At 37.6% G+C, this 21,300-nt stretch overlaps 2 protein-coding genes and 1 long non-coding RNA gene across 9 annotated transcripts in view; 2 read left to right on the top strand and 1 right to left on the bottom strand.

Annotated features, from left to right (window-relative positions):
• Nucleotides 1-21,300, bottom strand: part of LOC121949006 — a 64,629-nt gene that overhangs the window by 8,554 nt on the left and 34,775 nt on the right. For all 5 annotated transcript variants that reach the window (XR_006106204.1, XR_006106205.1, XR_006106203.1 and 2 more), the window contains 2 exons: nucleotides 15,177-15,238; nucleotides 12,716-12,819 (listed from right to left, as the gene is read on the bottom strand). This is a non-coding gene — a long non-coding RNA (uncharacterized LOC121949006). The remainder of the gene's footprint in view (nucleotides 1-12,715; nucleotides 12,820-15,176; nucleotides 15,239-21,300) is intronic.
• Nucleotides 2,097-13,946, top strand: LOC121949003 (interleukin-1 receptor type 2). Of its 2 annotated transcripts, none has more exons than XM_042494589.1 (10): nucleotides 2,097-2,270; nucleotides 5,981-6,074; nucleotides 6,709-6,964; nucleotides 8,411-8,588; nucleotides 9,848-10,025; nucleotides 10,743-10,835; nucleotides 10,939-11,004; nucleotides 11,113-11,248; nucleotides 12,205-12,350; nucleotides 12,738-13,946. In XM_042494589.1, the coding sequence occupies exons 2-10, from the start codon at nucleotides 5,990-5,992 to the stop codon at nucleotides 12,881-12,883; spliced, it is 1,284 nt and encodes a 427-aa protein (XP_042350523.1). In that variant the 5' UTR covers nucleotides 2,097-2,270; nucleotides 5,981-5,989; the 3' UTR covers nucleotides 12,884-13,946. The 2 variants fall into 2 exon arrangements, with proteins under 2 accessions (XP_042350523.1, XP_042350524.1); XM_042494590.1 differs by lacking the exon at nucleotides 2,097-2,270 and adding an exon at nucleotides 5,714-5,817.
• The window catches only part of zmp:0000000936 (interleukin-1 receptor type 1), a 29,547-nt gene continuing 24,530 nt past the window's right edge, over nucleotides 16,284-21,300 (top strand). Inside the window, exon 1 of one of the 2 annotated variants that reach the window (XM_042494586.1) lies at nucleotides 16,284-16,458. The gene's annotated coding sequence lies outside the window, so the exon portion shown is untranslated. Of the gene's footprint in view, nucleotides 16,459-20,752; nucleotides 20,944-21,300 lie in introns of those variants that run through there. The other variant, XM_042494584.1, reaches the window with a different exon arrangement.

Here is a 21,300-nt window from a genome sequence, read left to right as displayed (position 1 = left end):
AAAAAACATCAATAACAGTAAAGCATTTAAATACGTAGCCCACTCAGTCATGGCAGAATCACAAAAATAAGGACAAATTGCTACTGAATCAAGGAAAAATGATAAAACTGGCACAATCTCAGCAAGTCTACAGTATCAGCCGGCAGGACGCTCTGCTTCTGAAACGCTCACAGATGCTCCCAGTGGGATGTAGAGCCGCGTGGAGGACGGAGAAAAACAGCACTGCAGACATAATGTCATTGACACACTGCTGGTGGACTCCACGAAACTCACTACGCTACGCTCTGTCCCTGTCTGTCTTCCCACTGGGGACTGTGTCTCTACTGCCCTTGCAACACGGCATGCATGGACGCAGACAAATGACAGTCGGAGAGAGAATCTCTTTAAAACCTTCAGTAGAAAAGATCCAAACCAGAAACCAGCTCAAGTCTACACCTTCAGAGGTAACAGGAATCTACTGTCACCTAAAAGCTCCTTACTTTGCTAACGCTGCACCTGCTTTCTACTCACTGCAATACCAAATTTTAGCTCTCCTGGTGGATGTGCACACGCTCACGTACTACTCTCTAAGGAAAAAATAGGGCGTGTCCATAGTCACTAATCATGAGGTGTCAAAGCTGAAGAAACAATACAGAAACTGTCACCTCACACTGTGATCTTTGAGCTACTCCTCCAGTTTAACTGCAACAAATAATAAAGCTCTCTGGTCGAATGACTCAGCAGCTCTGGAACTGGTCAAACGGCCTCATCAAATGATCTGCTCAAAATAACACAAACACATGACAATATAGAGCAAGAGTCATGGAATAAATACTGTGTGAAATGTTTACAATCAGAGAAGATATTTGTGGAAAGTGACGACTCACTAAAATGACATAAATGTACAGTTTTGGGGGCCGTTTACACGGCAACGTTCTTGCATGAAATGTTAAACTTTTGTTGTGATTTGGCCTTTTCTTCACACGATAACAGCGTTGTGATGCTAGAGTGTAATCTTTTGAAAATACATCCCCTTCTGTCGCCGTGTAAACTGATGATGTGAGAACGGTGACGTAACGGTTGCACTTCGCACATGCACGTGGTGTTCCTCTATGGTGTGTCATTACAAAGTTACAGCGCCAACTACAGGCCTGGCATGCGTAACACCGCGTTTGGCGGATCCCAAAGGGCCAAATCCGAAACAAATGTGATTCATATTCATCAGTGTATATGATAAATCAATAGCCCGTTTTCAACCTTTCAGTGTCTGCTGTACTTGAAAATTTAGTCATAGCCCCTCACAGGTGGTCAGGTGTGCACAGGTGTGTTCCCTTTTATGCTCCTGTCATAATTTTTAAATTCTGGCATTTCGGACATAAAAAGGCTGTACAAAGCTTTAATGTAAGATATGATATGTGATGCTGGATGCCAATAAAAAGTATTTAAAAAAAAAAGTAAAAAGAAACTTAAAATAAAACTAAAAAACAAAACACAATAAATAAAATAAAATAAAATAAAATAAATAGAGTCAGCAGAATATTCGAATATTTGACCCACGGGCTGGAAGTTGAGTATCACTGACTAAGGTATAGTTAAAAACTCTGAAAAATATGATTACTTACTTTCTTCCTGATAGTTTGATGATTAGATCAGTATGTCTATATACCGTCACTGCAAAGTGATGGCAACCAAACAAAACGGGCAAAATAAATCTCCATGGCTAGAGGCTCTAGTGATGAGACAATATTCTTTAATAATGTGGGAATTCAACTCTTTACTAATCATCTTCCTCTCATGTGTGGATACTGTGTGTGTGTGTGTGTGTGTGTGTGTGTGTGTGTGTGTGCTAAAACAAACAAATGTCCACCACTGACGCAAGAGGAACAGACAGAGAAGTCTTAAACACTTAAAAAAATAGACAACGGCCTTTTTTTTCAGGATGAAGCTGCAGGAATAAACTGCAGCTCGTCTCCAACGATGCACAGTATGTGAGAAAGTGTGTATAGTATAGTAGTATAGTAGTATAGTAGTATAGTAGTATATACTGTCTGTGTGTGTGTGTGTATGCTGAGGAGTCAGCAGATGTGAGTGGTGAGCTGTACAGTACACTGCGTTACATTGGGAAACCTGAGAAATTTCCATCTCAGAGGGGTGGGAACCTTGAAAAGAGAGTGCAGGTTTCCCCCTGAGCTGTCAGGAGACCGACCACATACGGCTTCAGTCCCCGCTGTCACCACATCTGCCCGTCACCGCCGACACACTGCCGGGGACGCCACGCTCACCTGGACGCCGTGAGTACACTCTACTGCTGTGTGTGTGTGTGTGTGTGTGTGTGTGTGTGTGTAATTCTATGCAAGTGTGTTTGTATATATTTAAATCCTGTGTGTGTGTGTGTGTGTGTTTGGATGCACATGTATTAAATATATGCGTTTTAGTGCTGCCAATAATATTGACTTATTGATAAATATTGATAATAATAGGTTTCAATACTAATTTTCCACAGTATTGACAAATTTTGTCACAGCTCTGGAAACTTTAACTTTGATTCAATACCTTTTAAAATATTAATATCTGATAAATTTTTCAATACCACAGAGAAATATTGACATTAAAGGATGCGAGTTAAAATTTTTATAATAAAAGATAAATATTACAATGCTAAAACATGACAATGATGTCTTTCTATTTCTTGGTTAGTAGCAGAGAACAGCAAAAAGATAGCAAATAATTCGTACTGAATGGTTTCAAACATTCAGGTTAAATATTAATCGATAAATCTATATTTTTGACAGCACTGGTATCGATACAGAGACACAAGCTGCCATTTCTCGCTTTCTTATTGTTAATGTTTACCACAGTCACTCTGCTCTTCTCTGTTACTAAACAAGAGAAAGAAAAGACATCATTGTCGTGTTATGGCCTTGTTTTATTTACCTTTCAATAAAAATTTTAAACTGTATTCCCCTTAATGTCAATTACAGTGGTATCCAAAATTCTGTCAAAAATTCCAGTACTATGACAACACTGTGTATGTGATATTCAAAATATAATACAAATTTAAAGTTTTGTATGTCTGTGCTTTTAATGCACTGTAGTATTTGTAGTATTTCTACATTATACAAACACGCACAAACACATATATATAATAAAAATAAAAAAGCTGCATAATATAAAAAATATTTAAGTGTTTCCATGCCTTCTAATCAGTGGATAAATCCATATAATCCATCTATAATTAATAACATATGTATATATTCATAGATTGTGTGTGAACACATATTCATTTTTTACCCTAACAAAATTATAAAACAAAAATATATTGTTCACAGTACATGCAAAGACAGCAAAATTGCTGCAATGACACAGACTGAAGCTGTTTTATTATCTCTCTGTTATTAAACAGAAGTTAAATTCCTCCATATGGTAATAAAATGTATTATGAAATTGGCAGTGATGGTAATAAATGACTGTCAGGAGTTTGATCATTATTTGCTTTAAACAACATTATCTGCATGCTGCCATTTAATCTCAGACAGTGTCACACTTAATACAGACTCACAAGCACTGATTTACAACAGTGACTCTATAGGTTTTTATGAATGGGATTGCCTTTTGATGACACAATGATGCACAGATTTTTTTAAAATTTTTTTTCGGGGAAAAGGTTGATGACTAGTGCCTGTATGTATGTGTGTGAAAGTGTTGCCTGCTGTCAACTGCTCCCTGCAGTGGCAGGCGAGGAGACAGAAGCAGAAGTGAAAATCAGCTTGTTTCTATGGAAATGATTATTTAACTCTGCGGCAATTCTTTTTGCACGAACCCGAGAGTTTATCTTCCTGTCTGAAAAAGCCCAACTAAAACTGACCGAATAATGTGGAGGAGAAAATCATTATTTATTATTATTTATGACCAAAAACAATATTAAACATAATAAATTTAGATGTGATAGAGTACATAATATGTCATAAATAATAACGTTGATATTTACTACTATGCAAACTGACATCATTGACATTGACATATTGACATTTCTTTGTATGATTAGTGCAATTGACAAACCTGGAGACTATTACATTTGAATGATATTAAACTATTTTATGTTTCAAATACACCAAATAAATCAGTAGGATATATTAAAGAAAATATGGTACAGTAGATCTTAAAGGTCCAGTGTGTAAGATTTAGGGGGAAATATTGGCATAAATGGAATATACAATACAGAGTGTGTTTTCTTTCGTGTATAATCACCTGAAAATAAGAATCTTTTTTTCTTAGAATGAGCCGTTTATATCTGCATACGTAGTGTGGTCTACAGAGCTCGTCATGCTGCACCGCCATGTTTCTACAGTAGCCCAGAATGGACAAACCAAACACTGGCTCTAGACTGGACAGTTTGCATTTTCTTGTCCACCACCATAGTTAGCGGCCCCTATGGCAGGCTGTGTCAAATAACACTCATTTTGTAAAGTTTAAACTGCTTTATTCAGTGTTTCACCGGTTTAAAACACCGGGTACGTTTGTTTTGGAGAGGAGGAAACCTCCTGGTGTAAAACCTCATAAACATCTGGATGTTCAGAAAAAAAAAAAAGTGAGCACACATTAGCTGGTGCTGGATTAGCAGCCAATCTCCGACATGCCAAAAGTATTGGAAAAACACCGATTTCTAATGTGAATTTTTACTACAAATACTTTATTCAGTATTTTTACCAGTTGTGTTTGTTTTGGAGTGGAATAGATCTCTGACCAAAATCTTCTCCTGAACAATGAACACAAAGGGTCAACTGATATTGGTTTTGCAAACTGAAACTTTCAGCATCATATGCAGCAAGTTCCCAGCAACTTTTTATTAAGTTAAGTGAAAATTTAAATGAAAAATGAATGAATGAAAACAGCTCCCTGAGGTTTTACAAAGTAAAAGTTTCTCCTTTGCTGAAACTTGCACATATTGCAGACTGCCCTCCCTGGTGCTGATTAAGTGTCATATTCACACATTTTCATTATTTTATTTTATCGGCGATAATGAAAATAAAACACTGATACAGATACTCGGCAAAATGCGAAATATCGGCCCCGATAATCAGCCAGGCCGATAATCTGTCGACCCCTAATGAAGACTGAAAACAGCTAAAACCTCATGTTTTAGCTGTTTGTAATCCACATTCCTCACCTGTAAAATCCCCTAAATCCTCCTAAATCTTACACTCTGCTCTTTAATGGTTTGATTAGATTAGATTAGATCAGATCATCAATACCTAATAAACAGAATATATTGTATTCTATCACATTTAATGCCATGATCTTTATGTAAAGCAAAGCCCTGCCACCAAAAATCAAATTATAGGGGTTAAACCTGCTATAACATCAAAAATTAATAATTATTTCTCTACATAAACTATTTCCATCTGTCAAGTTACCTATTACTTTTCTGAATCTGTTACGAGTTTGTTTAAACGATGTATTTCAAATATAAATTAGGTAAAATATGTATTTCATCCTATAGTTATTGTGAGTGAGTAATTTTGCTGACCTTTGGTATTAGTGGCCTTGAGGTGACTCATGTCATACGCTGCTGGTGGCAAACCCCCGTGACTAAATTTGGCTGCTGAGCGTGGGGGCGGGATGAGCAGGAGTGCCAACGTTTGATGACGACTCCTGTGATGTCACCAGTTTTACAATCTACAAAAGAGTTTTAATTCAGGCCTGATGTCATTAAAAGTTAAAGCTGCTTGCAGAAACAACATCAGGAAAACCAGGAATGACTCTCGCTTTGCTGTTATTCTGGTTTACTTCATTTAGTCTTAAAGCGCTTTAATATTTTTGCATTTTGCTTTTCTTCCTGTGAGTTAATTCTCTGGATTGTTCTTCTCCTAAACTACAGTTTTTAAAAGTATTAAACCTGATACTTTTGACTAAAAGCAACTGAACAAACCCGTCAGTGTGGATGAACACTGCTTAGAATTTGTCAGCGGATCGATTATTAAAGACTTTTGTGTCCCTGCAGGTTGTCATCATGGTCCGCTTGGTTTTGATGTTTGCTGTGGTTATCATCGAATATGTTTATGGAGGATTTCAACTAAAACCTCTGTCTGTCCAAGGTGAGCATGCTCTCTATTATGACTGTACATACGGGAAAAAGGGTGAAGTGGAGGTTAAGAGAGGCCTTTCCTCAGGACACTTTCAGACGATTTTTGGTATTTAAAGGATAGACAGAAATTGGCCTCGTAGCAAAACCAAATGTTGCTTTTACTATAAAAATAAACCCTTCAAAACCTGAGCATGGGAAAAAGACAATGAGCAACAAAAGAAGAAAAGACCCAAAAGTGCAATTAGCAAAAAGGACAAAAAAAAAAAAGATCTCAAAGTTAGTAAAAATAAGTAAGTAATTATAAATTATAATCAATTTTTATAATATTACTAATACTACTAATTATCGTTTCTTGTAAAAATAATTTTAAATATGTAATATTGAAAATCTAATAGTTTTTCCCTTGCTTTTTTCTTGGAAATTATCAATCTTTTAAAAAATGTAATAATTTTTTGCAATTTGTGGAAAATTTCTAAAGTTGCTCACTGATTTTTTTCCTCATGTTTTAGAAAGGAATTGCCCCAATTTGCTTGGGGTTCAAGGGTTTAAATACTTGTTAAAATCATTGGAAAACAGCGCAAGAAAAGTTGCCACATGCGTCAAAGGGTTAAGTTTCTCAAGTTTCTGAGTTGTTTCTCCTGCAGACGGCTGCTTGCTGGTGACTGAAGAGTTGGGGATTTGGCGAGTGGAGGGGGAGGCCATAATCTTCTCCTTCCCGAAGTTCGAGAGCGTGCTGCGAGTACACAAAATCGCCCTCCCAACAGTGAATTATGTCATCACTAAGAACGGAACAGAGGGTGTGGCCTATAACAGCGAGGGGCGTGTTCAGCAGCATAATAAAGAGCTGTGGTTCCTCCCAGCTCAGGCTTCAGACTCAGGGGAATATATCTGCACCTACAGGTACGCATTAAGACTAAAAAACACACAACAAAACAAACTCTTGTTTAGTTATGCCTCACCTGTACTGCCATTTTGTTTATGCTCTAATAAACTTCATTTGGAAATAGGGACTTGAAGAAAAAACTTCAGTCTAAAAACCAGTAAAGGCACAAAACAATCTGGTTTTACAACTGGAGGTTTTCCTAAGAATAGATTTGAATCTTTTTGGAAACCATAACAATATTATTCTCTATAAAGGCCAAAACCTACTGAAAGCAATAACTGAGAAGCACTGTAGACATCCAATCTGAAACTCCAGCTCCACAGAACCAGCAGCATTTTGAGAAAAAGTCACTAAAATATGTAAATATCAATCAAAGTGGAGGTGTAAAAGCAGTTTGATGTGACTCATAACGCTTTTGTTTCTTGTTTGGCCTTTTAAAATAGTGTACTTCAAAACATTAGTGTTAATGCATTTAGGCCTCTCGCTTTATCTCAATAATTTTTTTTTAAAAAAGCAGTTTTTTCAAAATGCTGATGATTACATGGTGGGAAATGTGAAAACTGAATTCCTTTAATGTTCAGACTTATGAAAATACCCTCAATGAAGGGTGGACGATATATCAAATGTATCTCTCACATTGTTTTTTTAGGGCCTCTTGCATTGCGTTTTTACACACACAGATACACACACACACACAAAGCAGGGCTTTTGCAGAGCTCCAGACTGAGACTATTATGTCACATTCTGCAACCATGGAGCACCACTGTGACTTGCAAATTATTAATATGTGAACTGGAGAGCTGTTAATTTGTGTACAACTTACAGAGAATTAACCATCAAGTTTAGTGGTGCTGCTGTAACAGTCTATTTTAATGAGTGGTGGCAATGTGAGCAGGTGAGGCGTGTTTGAATCTGCAGAGCTCCAATCGCAACTATTTAGTCACATTTTGCGAGCATAGAGCACCAGACAGAATCACTCAAAGTAAAGATTAAAGGCACCGTGATATTTAACTGTCTGCTAATGCTGCTCACATCTAACTGTTGACCAGAAAAACATCAACACTTCTGGCCTGAGACGAGCCAGGTCCTTCAGGACAAAAAAAAAAAAAAAAGCACCATGGGTCCCACTTTGATTTATTTAATTATAACAATAGTTTTTGAAATTTCATTATAAATTTACTTTATTTAACTTGCAACTTGCAACTTTATCATAACAGTAGCATATTTAACTTAATCACATGACATTAGCTACTTTACTGTATCGCAATATAGCATTAAATACTCCTTTTTTAACCTCTCTCAATTTCATAAAGGTTATACTTGCTTTCCTCCATAACTGTTAAGGTACAAAAGAGCATCTCTGAAATCGGCAGAGTTTTCAGGATTCAAATCTTGTAGTCCAACAATTTTTTTACTCAATACACTTTCTTGCTACTACTTGCAATTTAATATTTTTTCTCCAGAAATGAAACCTACTGCGTGACTGGGAGTATCAGGCTACAAGTGTACGAATCCGGTTCTGTTGACATGAAGAACATCACCTACAGAGTGCGAGCCTTAGTGGGCGAGAACCTGAGCTTCTCGTGTCCGTCTCTGAATGGCTTCAACAGGACGGACAGACTGACGGCACAGTGGCACAAGGTGAGCGGAAAAACCTTTGAATACTTTCGGCTGATCAGCACTGAGAGTTCAATCATTGATAGGTCAGAAGTTTAAACGTTTTAGTTTTCTGCTCTTTATTTAAAAAATCATATAACATTATAGACTATATATTTTTATGAATCATTTATTTTTGTGATTTCAACAAAAGGGCAAGTGGACATCAGTGTGATTCAGTCACAAGAACTCCATTTTTCTCTTTTACTGTTTACTTTTTTGAACCAGTTTCAAAACAAATCTGTTTAAATAATTTTCCAAAATCAAATTCATTCTAAATTAAGTTCTACATGTATTCTGCTTTTTCCCCCTAAATACTGAAACATATTTTTAGATAATTATCGAAGTTTTTTCACTTATTTTTTAAAAAAGAGACTTTTACAAATCATAATTTTATCACTATTTATTTTTAGTTGCCCTTGTTTTCTTGTTTTTCTTATGGTTTGCCTATAGCATATGTCAAGGTATTTTTTTTTAACTTTTCTTTCTTTTTGTTCTCCATTTACAACTTATATTGCTGCCTACTCTGGCCAGGATACTCTTAAAAAAGATTGTTTTATCTTTTGAGGTTTTATATATATATATATATATATATATATATATATATAATATATAATATATATATAATATATATATATATATATATATATATATATATATATATGATGATAAAAGTGGCAGTACATTTAAAATAAATACACTACTATACACTACTTTTGAATTTATTATTGGACTTTGCATATAACAATGAGATTAATCACGATTAATTGCAGGGAACTTTTGCGATTAATCGCGATTAAAACCTTTAATCGTTGCCCAGCCCTAATATATATATATATATATATATATATATATATATATATATATATATATATATAAAGATTTAAGACTTTTTTGCAGCACTTACACTTGCAAAGGCAAGCCAATTTTATTCATGTTATATTTTGAACTGATTTAGGCAGAAATACACTACAACTCATGTAATCTCAGCAGGACGCCCAAACTGAAAAGTATTTAGAGTGAAGTAAAACCTATTGTCTATAGACAGATCTTGCTATGTCTGTAAGTTGCCACCATATTTCAAAGGGAGATGAGTTACAGTATGCTTTTGTCGAAGAAGACGTTATTTTTACTAACTGCTGGTAGATGTCTAATGTCAAGGCTGCAGCTGGATCAAACCCTAAACCTTCGAGTTCGAGCCTCGCTCCTTTCCTGTCGGTGACGCAGTGTGTTGTTTCTAACAGGACCTGAGCCCCACTCCCTCTCAGCCAGGCAGAGCGGGCTCCTTCAGCCAGTACGAAGGTAAACTCCTGATCCCCGCTGTGAGGCGAGCCCATGCAGGCGTCTACACCTGCCAGTTCAGAGCGCTCATCAACAACCAGTCGTACAAAGTCAGCAGAATCATCGAGCTCAGCGTGGACGGTGGGTGACGTGACAACGCACTTATTGTAATTATTTTTTCAGCAAATGTTGGACATTTCTGCTTGAAAAATGACTGGAATAATGAATCAATCATCAACATGGTCTGCAATCAATCACCTTCCAATCGAATAATTTATTGTTAAATCACTGCAACTCAATACCTCTGCAGAGGTCTTTTTTATAATAAAAATACCAAAAAAAAAAAGGATTTTTATATATTCAATAAAAAATAAAAGAAATGTTAATTTAAAAAAATCCACACATTTAGACAGTACTATAAATATTAAAAATTAAAACAACATATCAGCTAAAAGTCACTGTTATATATACATTAATCAATCAGAGATGTCATTAGTTTGCCATCTCACAATTAAACCATAAATCATTAGCCTGCCCTGCCCTCTGCTGGACTAACAGGTGCAACACACTCACCACTCACTTGACTCAGCCACAGGGATACACACCACGACATGACACGACACGACACGACACGACACGACACGACACAAAACAATTCGACACAACACGACATGGCACGACACGACAAACAGCTCCCACAAGATGCAAAAAAAACCCAACTATTGCCTGGCTTAAATTATGACTTATCATTATTATTATTATTGTTATTATTACTGTATGAAATAAGTCACTGTTGCTGTCATAAAGAGTTGTCAGTTTGGATGTGTATCACGTCTAAATGTGTGTGTATGTGTGAAGGAGTGGACCCTGAAACCACCACCATCACTGTGCCTGAACTCTCCTCGACCTCTGACCCACCACTGACCAGCAGCAGCGACAGCACTATCAGCTGTGAGTTTTTCTTAGTTAATCTTTTACTTTGTATAATAAAAACAGCCTGTCATGACAATAAAATCCATGCTACTGATTAAATGCATTTTTTTTCTTGTTACAGCTCCAATAATTCAGCCGCCTGTGATTGTCTCGCCGCTGAATGGAACCGTTTTTGAAAGTCTGCATGGTGAGTGACAAAAACGATTAGTCCTAATTATATCCAACTGGATCCTAAAATGCGAAATGCTTTAACGAATAGACTGATTATTTATCTTTATTCTGTGACTTCATTTAGGTTCAGGACTGGAGCTGTCGTGCAGGGCGCACGCTGAATGTCAAATAGCAGATTCCACCGTGGTCACATGGCTGGTCAATGACCAATCAGTGGAGTCATCGTACCTTAATGGACGCGCTCTGCAAGGGGGAAGGAGGTACCTGCCAATTTGTTCTTGGGAGATTTTTCCTCCCTGTAGTAAGACCGAGCTCAAAACATGTCAGTGCCGGATAGGAAAAGCAAAGTGGAGGAATAACTTAACCTTAAAGCATAAAGTAGTATGTTTCCCCCAAAATGAGCCCTGTGGCTACAAATGGGGGTGAAGGAAAAAGTCGATACAGAAAAGTAGCACAATAGATTTGGAAATATTCTATTGATACACAGATGAGAAGTATTGATTTTTAAAATAATAAAATATAAAAAATTAATATTCCAAATAAAATTCCTGGTAGCTTATTAGAATAGTAAAATCAATTGTTTTCTCAGTTCACCACAAACACGTTTCCGCAAAAAAAAAAAAAGATAAAAGATGAAAAAGATAAAAAAAAACTTTATCTTATTAGACAAAAACAGATAATGGCAAAGTTTCTCCTTACTTTGCAGTTGAATAAACGTGATAAAACTTACGTTTTATTACATTTTAGACAGCAATATATGTTATCACTCTGCTCAGCATATTGCAAATCAACTACAACTGCAATAATATTGTATTGTGACCTAAGTATGTGACAATATGCCATCATGGGGCCGCTGGTGATTCCCACCCCTGCTACAAAAAGGAAATAAGATATTTTTATATATTTTCTCTTCTCTCTCTTCAGACTATTATTTATTTTTATTTCCCCAGGTGGCAGAGAAAGATACATACTTGACTTTAGATTAACTTGAAAACTAAAATTAAATTTGAAAAGTAAAAGAAAAAGAAAAGAAATAATATTAAGATGCATGCTGAAAAACACAAAATAATATACAAATACCAAAAACTATGAGAATTAACATCAGCTGCTAACACTGGAGTACTAAAGCACAAAAATCTTGCCTCGCTAATTGCCACGTGACCCACCTCGGTCACAGTATGTAAACATATGGTCATGTCCGTCTCACTGTTTCCAGGGTAACCAGAGTGTCTGAAGGCTGCCAAATTGAGCTGAGGTTAGTGATTGTGGAGATGACAGAAGAAGACATGAAGACAGAGTTGAAGTGTGTTGCTCAGAACCAAGGAGGGAGGCAGGAAGTGGTCACACAGCTTCAACTAGAAGGTGAGCTGTGTGTGTGTGTGTGTGTGTGTGTGTGTGTGTGTGTGTAAATTAGAGAGCCCTACTGTAACACTATAAAGTGTTACTGCACTCAAAGATGTAAATCTTCCTTAAATCACATTGGCTACTTTATCAGACACTGATCAAGTTAAATCTATAATACCGATATAAACCGGTGGGCTTGAGTACAAGACCACCGGCACCAGCACCGCAAAAAACTCAAACGACACCCAGCTGACCAGAATATTACATCTTGATATTGTTTACGGCCTGTTTTGTTATCTGACGTCTTGTGTTGTGTTTGTCTGGCTGTTTTAATAACGCTGATAAAAACCACCAAAAGCCTTTATGTCAAAACGTTGACTTACGGTTTCTCTTCTCTCTCTTCAGACTCCACATTTACTTGGCTGGTCGTAGCTGTGGTGGCCGCGTCCTGCTTCTTGATTGTGGTTTCTATCTTCCTCTACGTCCTCTTCAAACCCAAAAGGAAAAAGAAGATGGATTACTTTCTGGCTCGGCAGAACAGCACCTTTTAACTCACTCCCTCCAAAAACGAAGACCTTCATTATTATTGTGTTTGCTGTTACATCAAATCAGTTTTTTATGCGTCGTGTGCGTGTGGTATCGTACAATGACACCAGCACTCCTTCTACAGGGATTCGCTGTTTTTAAATCAGCTGCTACATTCAGCTCCAGTGGCACACTGTCACTCACCGTCTGTCATTTCTTTATCCTCCACTAAGAATTACAAAAGAGGTCTTCAATGATATTGTACCTGTTAATGTTGCAAGTTTATCTATGTAGTTGCAGCTATTGCAGGAGTTTTCTTTGACGCATCTGTTCTGTGTCTGTGAGGCAGAAATATTCTTTCTAAATGTAAAACTCAACAGCCACACAAAATTTCTAATATCTGATCAAACTCAGTGAAGGCTTTTGCAAAAGCAACATTTGCACATACATAAATACAACATACTATACAATTCAATGTGAAAATGATTCAGTGTTTGTTGTGTCATTCAAACACTCCACCTTTGAGTGAGAAAACGATGCATTTAGTATTCTTTCAAATAAGCAACGTTTTTTTTTCAAGTAACGATTTATTGGCTAATCATTTTTACCAATGACTGATTAAAGGAAGTGCTTATGATTTGCAACTCAAGTGTGCGTGTAAGAAAAGTCAATTTAACTTAGTCCAATTCAATGACACTGCAAACTACAGCAAACATATAGTTAAATGAATACCTCTTTGACAGTGTCGACCAAAACTGAACATTATCTTTATATACGGTAGAGTTTATGGTTGAGCTGTTGCATTGGATTTTACAAGTGTACTCAAGAAAGTGGGTACCAAGAGGATACAGTTTATACATTAACAGTATATAGAATATTTTTCAAGATGCAATAAACGCTCTCAGGGAAGCATCTTATACAGCAGAAAAATGGTTGAATCATTTGCAAATGTCTGCACATTTACATGACAAAGCTGAATGTATTAAAAGCGTGGTGTGAGAAAATACTGTTGGTATGTTTGTTTGATTAAATGTAGCATTTATTAATAAATGGAATTACTGCTTTATTAAGTATTTAATGGTAAATTAAGCTGATGAGCTGTGATTCATTTTGGCTTGACTGTTTTCAAATGTTTGTGGAAACCGAACGCATCAGAAAATATAATTATAACATACTGGACTGCATGGGTGCTCGCTGTTACAACTACACACACCGAAACAACACTGTCTTCACAAACAGAGCAATATTTATAGCTATAAATTCATTAACCAGAGTATATTGTTCACTCAAACTCAGCAGGATGAGACGCACAGAAACAGCTGCTCACAGTTTGTAGCACATACTTTCTCTCGTAACTCTGTTTTGGACCTTCAGCCAGGTTTCTACAATGGAGGGAAATTAGGAATTAGGGTTGAATTTTATATGTAGAACCATGAAGGTCACGCAGGCTTAGTCCGTCTGTCTCTGTCCGTCTGTACCTCCATCCTGTTTCAGTACTGCGGACAGCTCCGCACCAACACTCCAGAGCGTCAAAAATCAACACAGACGCAGCAGAGACCGACAATAACAATTTCTTCCCACTCTCATGCTTATTTGTCCAAAACAGCCCAAAAAACATCCGCAGAGCCCTTGGCCTCCTTTCCCCTGCTTGTTTACCTTAATTCAAACCCCAGTTTCATTCACACCAGCTCACATGAGGAGCTCAAAATTCCCAATCTTTGTGCCCTGCATCTCTCTCTCTCTTTTGGGATTTTTGTGTGACTTCAGTGAGAAACAAAGGCTAACAAGACAGGTAACATTAAATATTAGATCAAAATATATTTACATATTTTCATAGTGACACAGGAGGTGTCAGATCCAATGAAAAAGGTTCTGGATCCAGCACGGTGCTGGAACATGATCCGGCCTAAATTAAGCCCTGGTCATAGCGACCTTGACCTTTGACCACCAAAATCCAATCAGTTCATTGTTGAGTCCAAGAGAACGTTTGCGCCAAATTTGAAGAAATTTCCTTTTGTTTACAAGAGTGGGACGAACACAAACGGACCACCTGAAAACATAATGCCTCTGGCCTCGGCCATCGCTGGCAAACGGGGCGTAAAAATCATTATGTGGCCTAAATGCTAACATCGTGGCGGGCCGCCACAAATAAATTAATGTGTTTGAAACCCCAGTTACAGTTTCAACATTTTTTTAAATAAAAGTTACCATCTGTAGCTTTAAATTAAATTATTTTCAAGGTTGTGTGGAAACTGAACAAAAGGCAGATCAGTCACATTAACACCAACATGTAATTTCAGCTTTTCGACTTCACCTTACCTGTCTCAGAACAGGAGAGGCTCCCCCGAGTCTGATCCACCCTGCACCCTGCACCCTGCACCCTGCACACAAACACATACTTACTCACAGAAAATAGAAAATTTATAGCTTACACCACAGCAAAAAGCGATTAAATAAAATCAGAACATGAATAAGGCACAATAAAGATTGTTATAAAACAGAAACTTGAGCATAGATTCAACTGTTTAACACGTATATCGACATTAGTTTTCTTGTGCTGCAGTCAGACGCATTACTAGCTAAACTGGTTTGATTTCTTTCAAATATATGGGGTAAAAACATACAGAACAACTTGGCAAAATATGTCCCGCAACTGCAAAAACTTTAAGGTAAGAAAATGATCTGAAAATGATCTGAATTGGGGGGGTGGGTAATAATTATTATCAGAAAATTAGAGAAAATGTCTAGAAAACTATATTTATAATTCTATAAATTATCTATTTAACATTTGTCACAGAAAAAAAATGATGTCATTTTCTTGTTTCTGTTTGTTTTTTTACTTTATTCTATTGTTTTTTTTAGGGCAATTTTCCAGGTAAATGTTCTTGTAACTCATTTCTCGTCAAATTGCTCATGTTTTTGAGCCGTTTTACTCGGGTTTCAAAGCATACAGCAGGAATCATTATCAATAAAATTGGTTTCATGGTAAAAGCAGCAATAACTTTCATTGGTATTGATTTTGCATGTTATCGATGGGGTTTGTTTTTGTCACAGGAAAGGCTGATCAGTTTGTTTGCAGGTATTTTGATGTTAAATTGCTTCCCTGTGTGGCCACAAGAGGTCTCAACATGGCAGCGTTTTAACCGGAGCCTCCGCTGACATGGCAGCATAAATCATAAACTTGGGGAAAGCTGTGCTCATCTAACTGGGATTAATTAGTGTCAGACAGGATTAATCTGACAGCACAGTGTGAGCCACAGAGCAAACCGTATTAATGTCACATTAATGAACTTCTCTCCTCTGAAAAAAGTGCTGTATGAGATGTGTGTGAATCAGCAGGATCCAGGCTCTTCTCCTCCCAGTTATTGCTCAACAGATTAGGACACAAGCTGCCTTTCAACAGATCCCTGAAAGGAAATTGCAACATGTACTCAAGTCTCCACAAAAGAGGAAGTCAAAGCTGGAGAAGATACGTCTCAGCTAAGATTTAAGTTTTCTTTTTCTTTTTTTTTTTTTTTTTAAAAAGAAGATGTTTTCAGAGGATTTTCACGTGACCTGAGGAGGCTGTCGCCTTTACAGGAGGACTACTAGAATCGGGCTGGTGAGTTGTCTGTCTGTTTCTCAGAGGTGGGATCATTACAGTACTCTGTGCTGTTTGATCAAACTCCCTGACATCACTGTTACTGACTGTGACGTCGCTTCAGGACTGCCTGCTCCACATCTGCACTCTGACAAGTTAAAGATCAATACTTTAGTGCTTTGTCAACAAAGCTGGGTTTTTTAGAGACAAACAAGTCTAAGCGCCAGAGCTGCTTTAGCATCTTTTTCCTTCTTTTTCTTAAGCACAAACTCAATTTAAGAGAATTTAAGTGTTTTTCCAGGGGTGAAATGGAAAGGAGGAAAAACGTAACTTTGCAGTAGAGCTGCACGAAATGAAGAAAATATGCAATAATGTCACTATATCGTGATAACAGTATTGCAATAAAACACCAGATATTAAAGTGTACCTAGTTCTTGAGTTAACTGATAAAAACTTGTTACGCTTTACTCTTAAACCAGTTCCTTGGCTGCTGGTAAATTTGCCTGGTTGTATTCTGCTCCTAACTAATTGCCCCTAGTGGGATTAACAAAGTTATTTAAATTTAATTGAATTAAAGAGACTTGCAAGGTAAATGCGCTTGTATAGATTTTATATATCTACTTTACTTGGGTCACGAGGAGCTGCAGTTTTGTTAATGGACAAACTAAAACCTTCACTCTATATTTACTACCACTTGACAACTTTACCATTAATTTTTCTCTGCTATGAGCACCACGATCACCGTCGCTCTTTTTCTCTCTACCACACACTCCCTACACACTGAGCTGTTAACATATGGTGTTGCAATGAAGTATTTTCATTTTTAACGTGGCCAAAGGTTTAATTAATGAGGTAAACATATGTGAAAGTAATCACTGTGTGCAAAAACCTATAGCTTATGGACATTGTGAATACTCTGTTTTTCACAGAGGTTTTGTTTGTTTTTTACTCTGGCTACTGTTTAATGTCATAGTGGGCAAATTTCTTCATATGGTCATCTGCTGCTGGCACGCTACTGCAAGTGTTTACATTTTTTTCTGCTTAAACATGACTGGTGATTTTTCATGGCAGACAGTGCTGCTGCTCTCTGTTACAGTCACCGCACAGCTGCTATGACAGTGTAGAGACGTAGACAGACGGAGGCCTGGAAACGCTGACCAATCTGAGCAGACTGCACTCTTTCAGGTGTTGCAGCAGCGAGAGTAATGAGAAAAATACAGTGTTTTCGGAACATGAAACATGATCTAGCATACACCTTAAATACAAGTGTCAACTTGAAATTGAGCACAACAGGCCACTCCTCTTTAAGGGAGCTACTCTACTCACATAATACAAGTCATCATTTTCAACCCAAGACGAAATGAATGTCGTTTTGCATTTCAACTGTTGTTTTAGGATTCACCGTCATTTCAGATATGAAGTAAAAAAGCCTGATTAGGGTGACAGACACAGGCAGAACAGAGGGAAGTCTCATGGAGTATATCAGTACAGTAAGTTTGCTTGCTCACTTATCCGAGGACTGGACTGAACCTGCAACTGGCCGATTATATTACTGGTCCAAGTAACTTTGTACTGGCCCAGGCCATTAGACAATCCTCAGTGTTGACAAGGCGTGTCTGACTGAACAGCACGGTGCGTATTAACAAAATCACGCTTACAGATAGAATGTGATTTATTAATTTTTCACTATATTCAGAGTGCTATATATATATATATATATATATATATATATATGTTATCTTAATATTTAGTGTTTCTTAACAAAAATCATATTATAGACATCATTTGGTCATTTTGTTTAGTGCATTTTGTAACCCTTCCACATTTGCAAAACCCATTGGCTGTCTATCTTCTCCCAGCCATTTCCTCACGCGCTGCTGTTTTTCTTAGTGACTCACATCCACAAACTGTCCATCAATTGAAAAGTGTGCAGCAGTCAACAGGAAATTTGTACTGAGTCACCGGCATGTGCATTAAAATCAAAGTATTCTTAACCGCTGCAGTTTTTTTTAGTCTACGGGAGATTTTTTTTTTTCATACAAAGAATCTCGTCAAAAAGATCTCAAATGCAACCATCACAGAGTCAAAAGAGATAATCATTTAAAAAAATAACAGACTGAACTCTGTATCATAGTAATAAAACACAATGAAAATGTCTTCTGTTGTAAGCACATTCACAACATCCCTAAAGTCAAATTTTGACCACAAAAAAGTTCTGATGGACTGTGGGACACGAAGGTAAAAGATGGCTGAAACCCTTTTGCTATACATCATCAAAAAAGAACCGAGTTGGTGGTTGTGCTCTGACTGCCACATTGTGGCTGTGCATGCAGTTCACGTTTTCTGCGGTGCATCTGTTTTTGAAAAAGTGACATTTACTAGGGGATTGTGGTTGATGGGGATTAACTAGTTGAATGAATGCTTATGTCTTCTGGGGATTTCTTCATCCAGTGGGGAAGCCCAGGGGTGGCTTCACACCTCTGCAAGACCACACTCTGGTTTTACGTTGTTCTTTGGAAAAAATGATTAACTGGGTCACCTTAAAAGATGGGAACCAAAACTTGTCCCTGTTATGTTTAATGCTCCATGCTGGTCTTTGGGTGTCTTAGGTTCTTAAAATTATGAGATTGTCAACACTGTTATCAAATGTTGACAATATCATATTAAATTGCTGATTTATAACTTTATTTTTTTTTTTTTAGAAAAGATGTATTTCTAAGATGTATTTCTATGATTTTCTAAAACTACAAGCCCCATTTTCACATAACTCAGTGGATGTTGTTGAAATCTTTGATGCTTAAATTCTAGTTAGTGGTTGAAATGGCATATGAGAAGTACAAGTGGACGAGGGTAGTGACAAAATGTATTTAAGCCACCTAAAAAATCTATATTCCTTTAAGCATATGCAATATTTAGAATATTTTCAGCACTTTACCTCGACTTCAGACAGGGAACTTCAGCCGTTCTATCAATTACGACAACGACGGCACACGTAGATGCAGCAGCCACTAGCTCCTTAAATCCCTGCTACTTTGGCCCCTCCTGCTAAAGATCAACTTTTCTATGATAGAGAAGCACTGATCAACTTCAGGAAAGGTTGTGTGGGATTTGGGCTGAATGCAGCAGACTGCGAGAGGATCCCCACCAACGACATACACCCAGCGGCCAGTCAGACCAGAGGGAAGAAATGAACCTGAAGCGCCAGCAAAGAGATGGGATAGAGCCGGCATCAGGGTGAGGCTGACCGACCTGGACCGAGAGCTGTTCCTCTACCAAGCCTTCTTCTGGCTAATGTCCTAATGCAGGAGAATAAAGTGGATGAGATGTGACTGAAGCTCACTCAGCAACGGGAAATCAGAGACTGCTCTGCATGAAGCTTCACAGAGTTGTGGTTAACCCCCAACATCCCAGAGCATGCTATTGCACTGGATGGGCGGACCTTGCTCAGAGCTGACAGAGCTGACATAAGACTCCAATGCAAGTTCAAAAACTGCACTGCAGGAATTGTATGATGCCATCAGCAGCAACATGCGCCAGCAACCAGATCGAACTTTCATAGCAGCTGGTGATTTTAATCAACTCAATCTTCAAGTCCAAAGATGTGGCAGAATCAAGGACAAATTGTAAATCTACTTTGTAGCAATTTATGCTCTCAAAGCCACCAGACTCCTCTGACAAAAAAACAGTAATTTAACCTCACAGAACACAGGAGCTGCTGATCTACTGCTGCCTTGAGCTGTTCTGCAAACCAGGAGCACACCAACTGCAAGCTACTGCATGTAATACAGACAATACATAAGTTCTGTATCTCATACTACCCCACTCCAAAAATATCAAAAAAACTATCCCTTTAACTGATCTTCTGATCAAAAGCTTAATCAGACAGCCTGAGCACAGCAGTGCTGATGCTTGTTGTGTGTCAATAAGAGATGGAGAGAGGGGAGGAGAAGGTGTAAATAGGATTATTGCACAATGTTTCTGTAAATAATAACAACTTACTCAAAACGCTGAAACACACGACCCACAGGTTATCCCGCACACCACTGTAGAGTACACTTAAATCTATATTGATATTTTTAGGTGGGACTTTTTGAAATAGTTATAATACGTTTCCCTGCTTTAGCTCAGCACTCCCACCTGCTTCTCCAAACTGGGAAATGCTGACTGACATTGACATTGACTGTGGATAAGTGACTCATTTAACTTAAAATGAAAAAAATTTGTGCTGTCCCTTTAACTGAGTGTTGAAATGCAGAGGAAGGTGACGAGACAGTCAAGAGCTGCATTTCAAACACACTCTTCCTCCTCTTTGTCTGAGTTGTTTGTGCTTTCGTCCTCATGGAGGAGGAACAGAGCTGCTGAGTCATTGGCTGAGCTGTGTGATTGAGACTGCACTCTGCACGCGAGGGTCAGAGGTGAGGTTTCCTCTGGTTAGCTCTGCAGCGTTGTGTACTCTCTCCCATCCTTCCTCAGTCTGTCTGGTGCCTCTGTGTCGCTTTCTCCGAGGTAAGTCAGTAAATTCTGCATAATTTTGCGTATAAACACAAGTTTGTCTGTTTGTTTTTGCAATTTCATACTTTTAAGTACTAATGCTGCCAATGAAGATAAATGAAACGCTCGGTATCAGATCAGCTCCTACCTTGTCACTTTGCTAGAAATATGAGGGCTGCTTAAGCTTCGAAGAATACACTTTTAAGTGCTGCATGTTTACAGTTTACAATATTGTCATTTTAACCACAAAGGAGACACACTTCCTTTTATAATAGAGGCACCTGCTATATCCAGTAAATATAACAATTTTAAGCTATTCATATATAGTAATATTGTTGCCTGGTTTCTCATTCGCCATCAGACATGTATATA

The sequence above is a fragment of the Plectropomus leopardus genome, chromosome 10, assembly GCF_008729295.1.
Source record: "Plectropomus leopardus isolate mb chromosome 10, YSFRI_Pleo_2.0, whole genome shotgun sequence".
Taxonomy (NCBI): domain Eukaryota; kingdom Metazoa; phylum Chordata; class Actinopteri; order Perciformes; family Serranidae; genus Plectropomus; species Plectropomus leopardus.
The sequence above is the reverse complement of the archived record's forward strand: the minus strand, read 5'-3'. Positions and strand labels throughout refer to the sequence as shown.

Coding starts and splice junctions, on each gene's coding strand:
- LOC121949003 (XM_042494589.1), top strand. CDS start 5,990: ATGGTCCGCTTGGTTTTGATGTTTGCTGTGGTTATCATCGAATATGTT. Junction 6,075..6,708: donor AAAACCTCTGTCTGTCCAAG/GTGAGCATGCTC, acceptor TTTCTCCTGCAG/ACGGCTGCTTGCTGGTGACT. Junction 10,026..10,742: donor CATCGAGCTCAGCGTGGACG/GTGGGTGACGTG, acceptor GTATGTGTGAAG/GAGTGGACCCTGAAACCACC.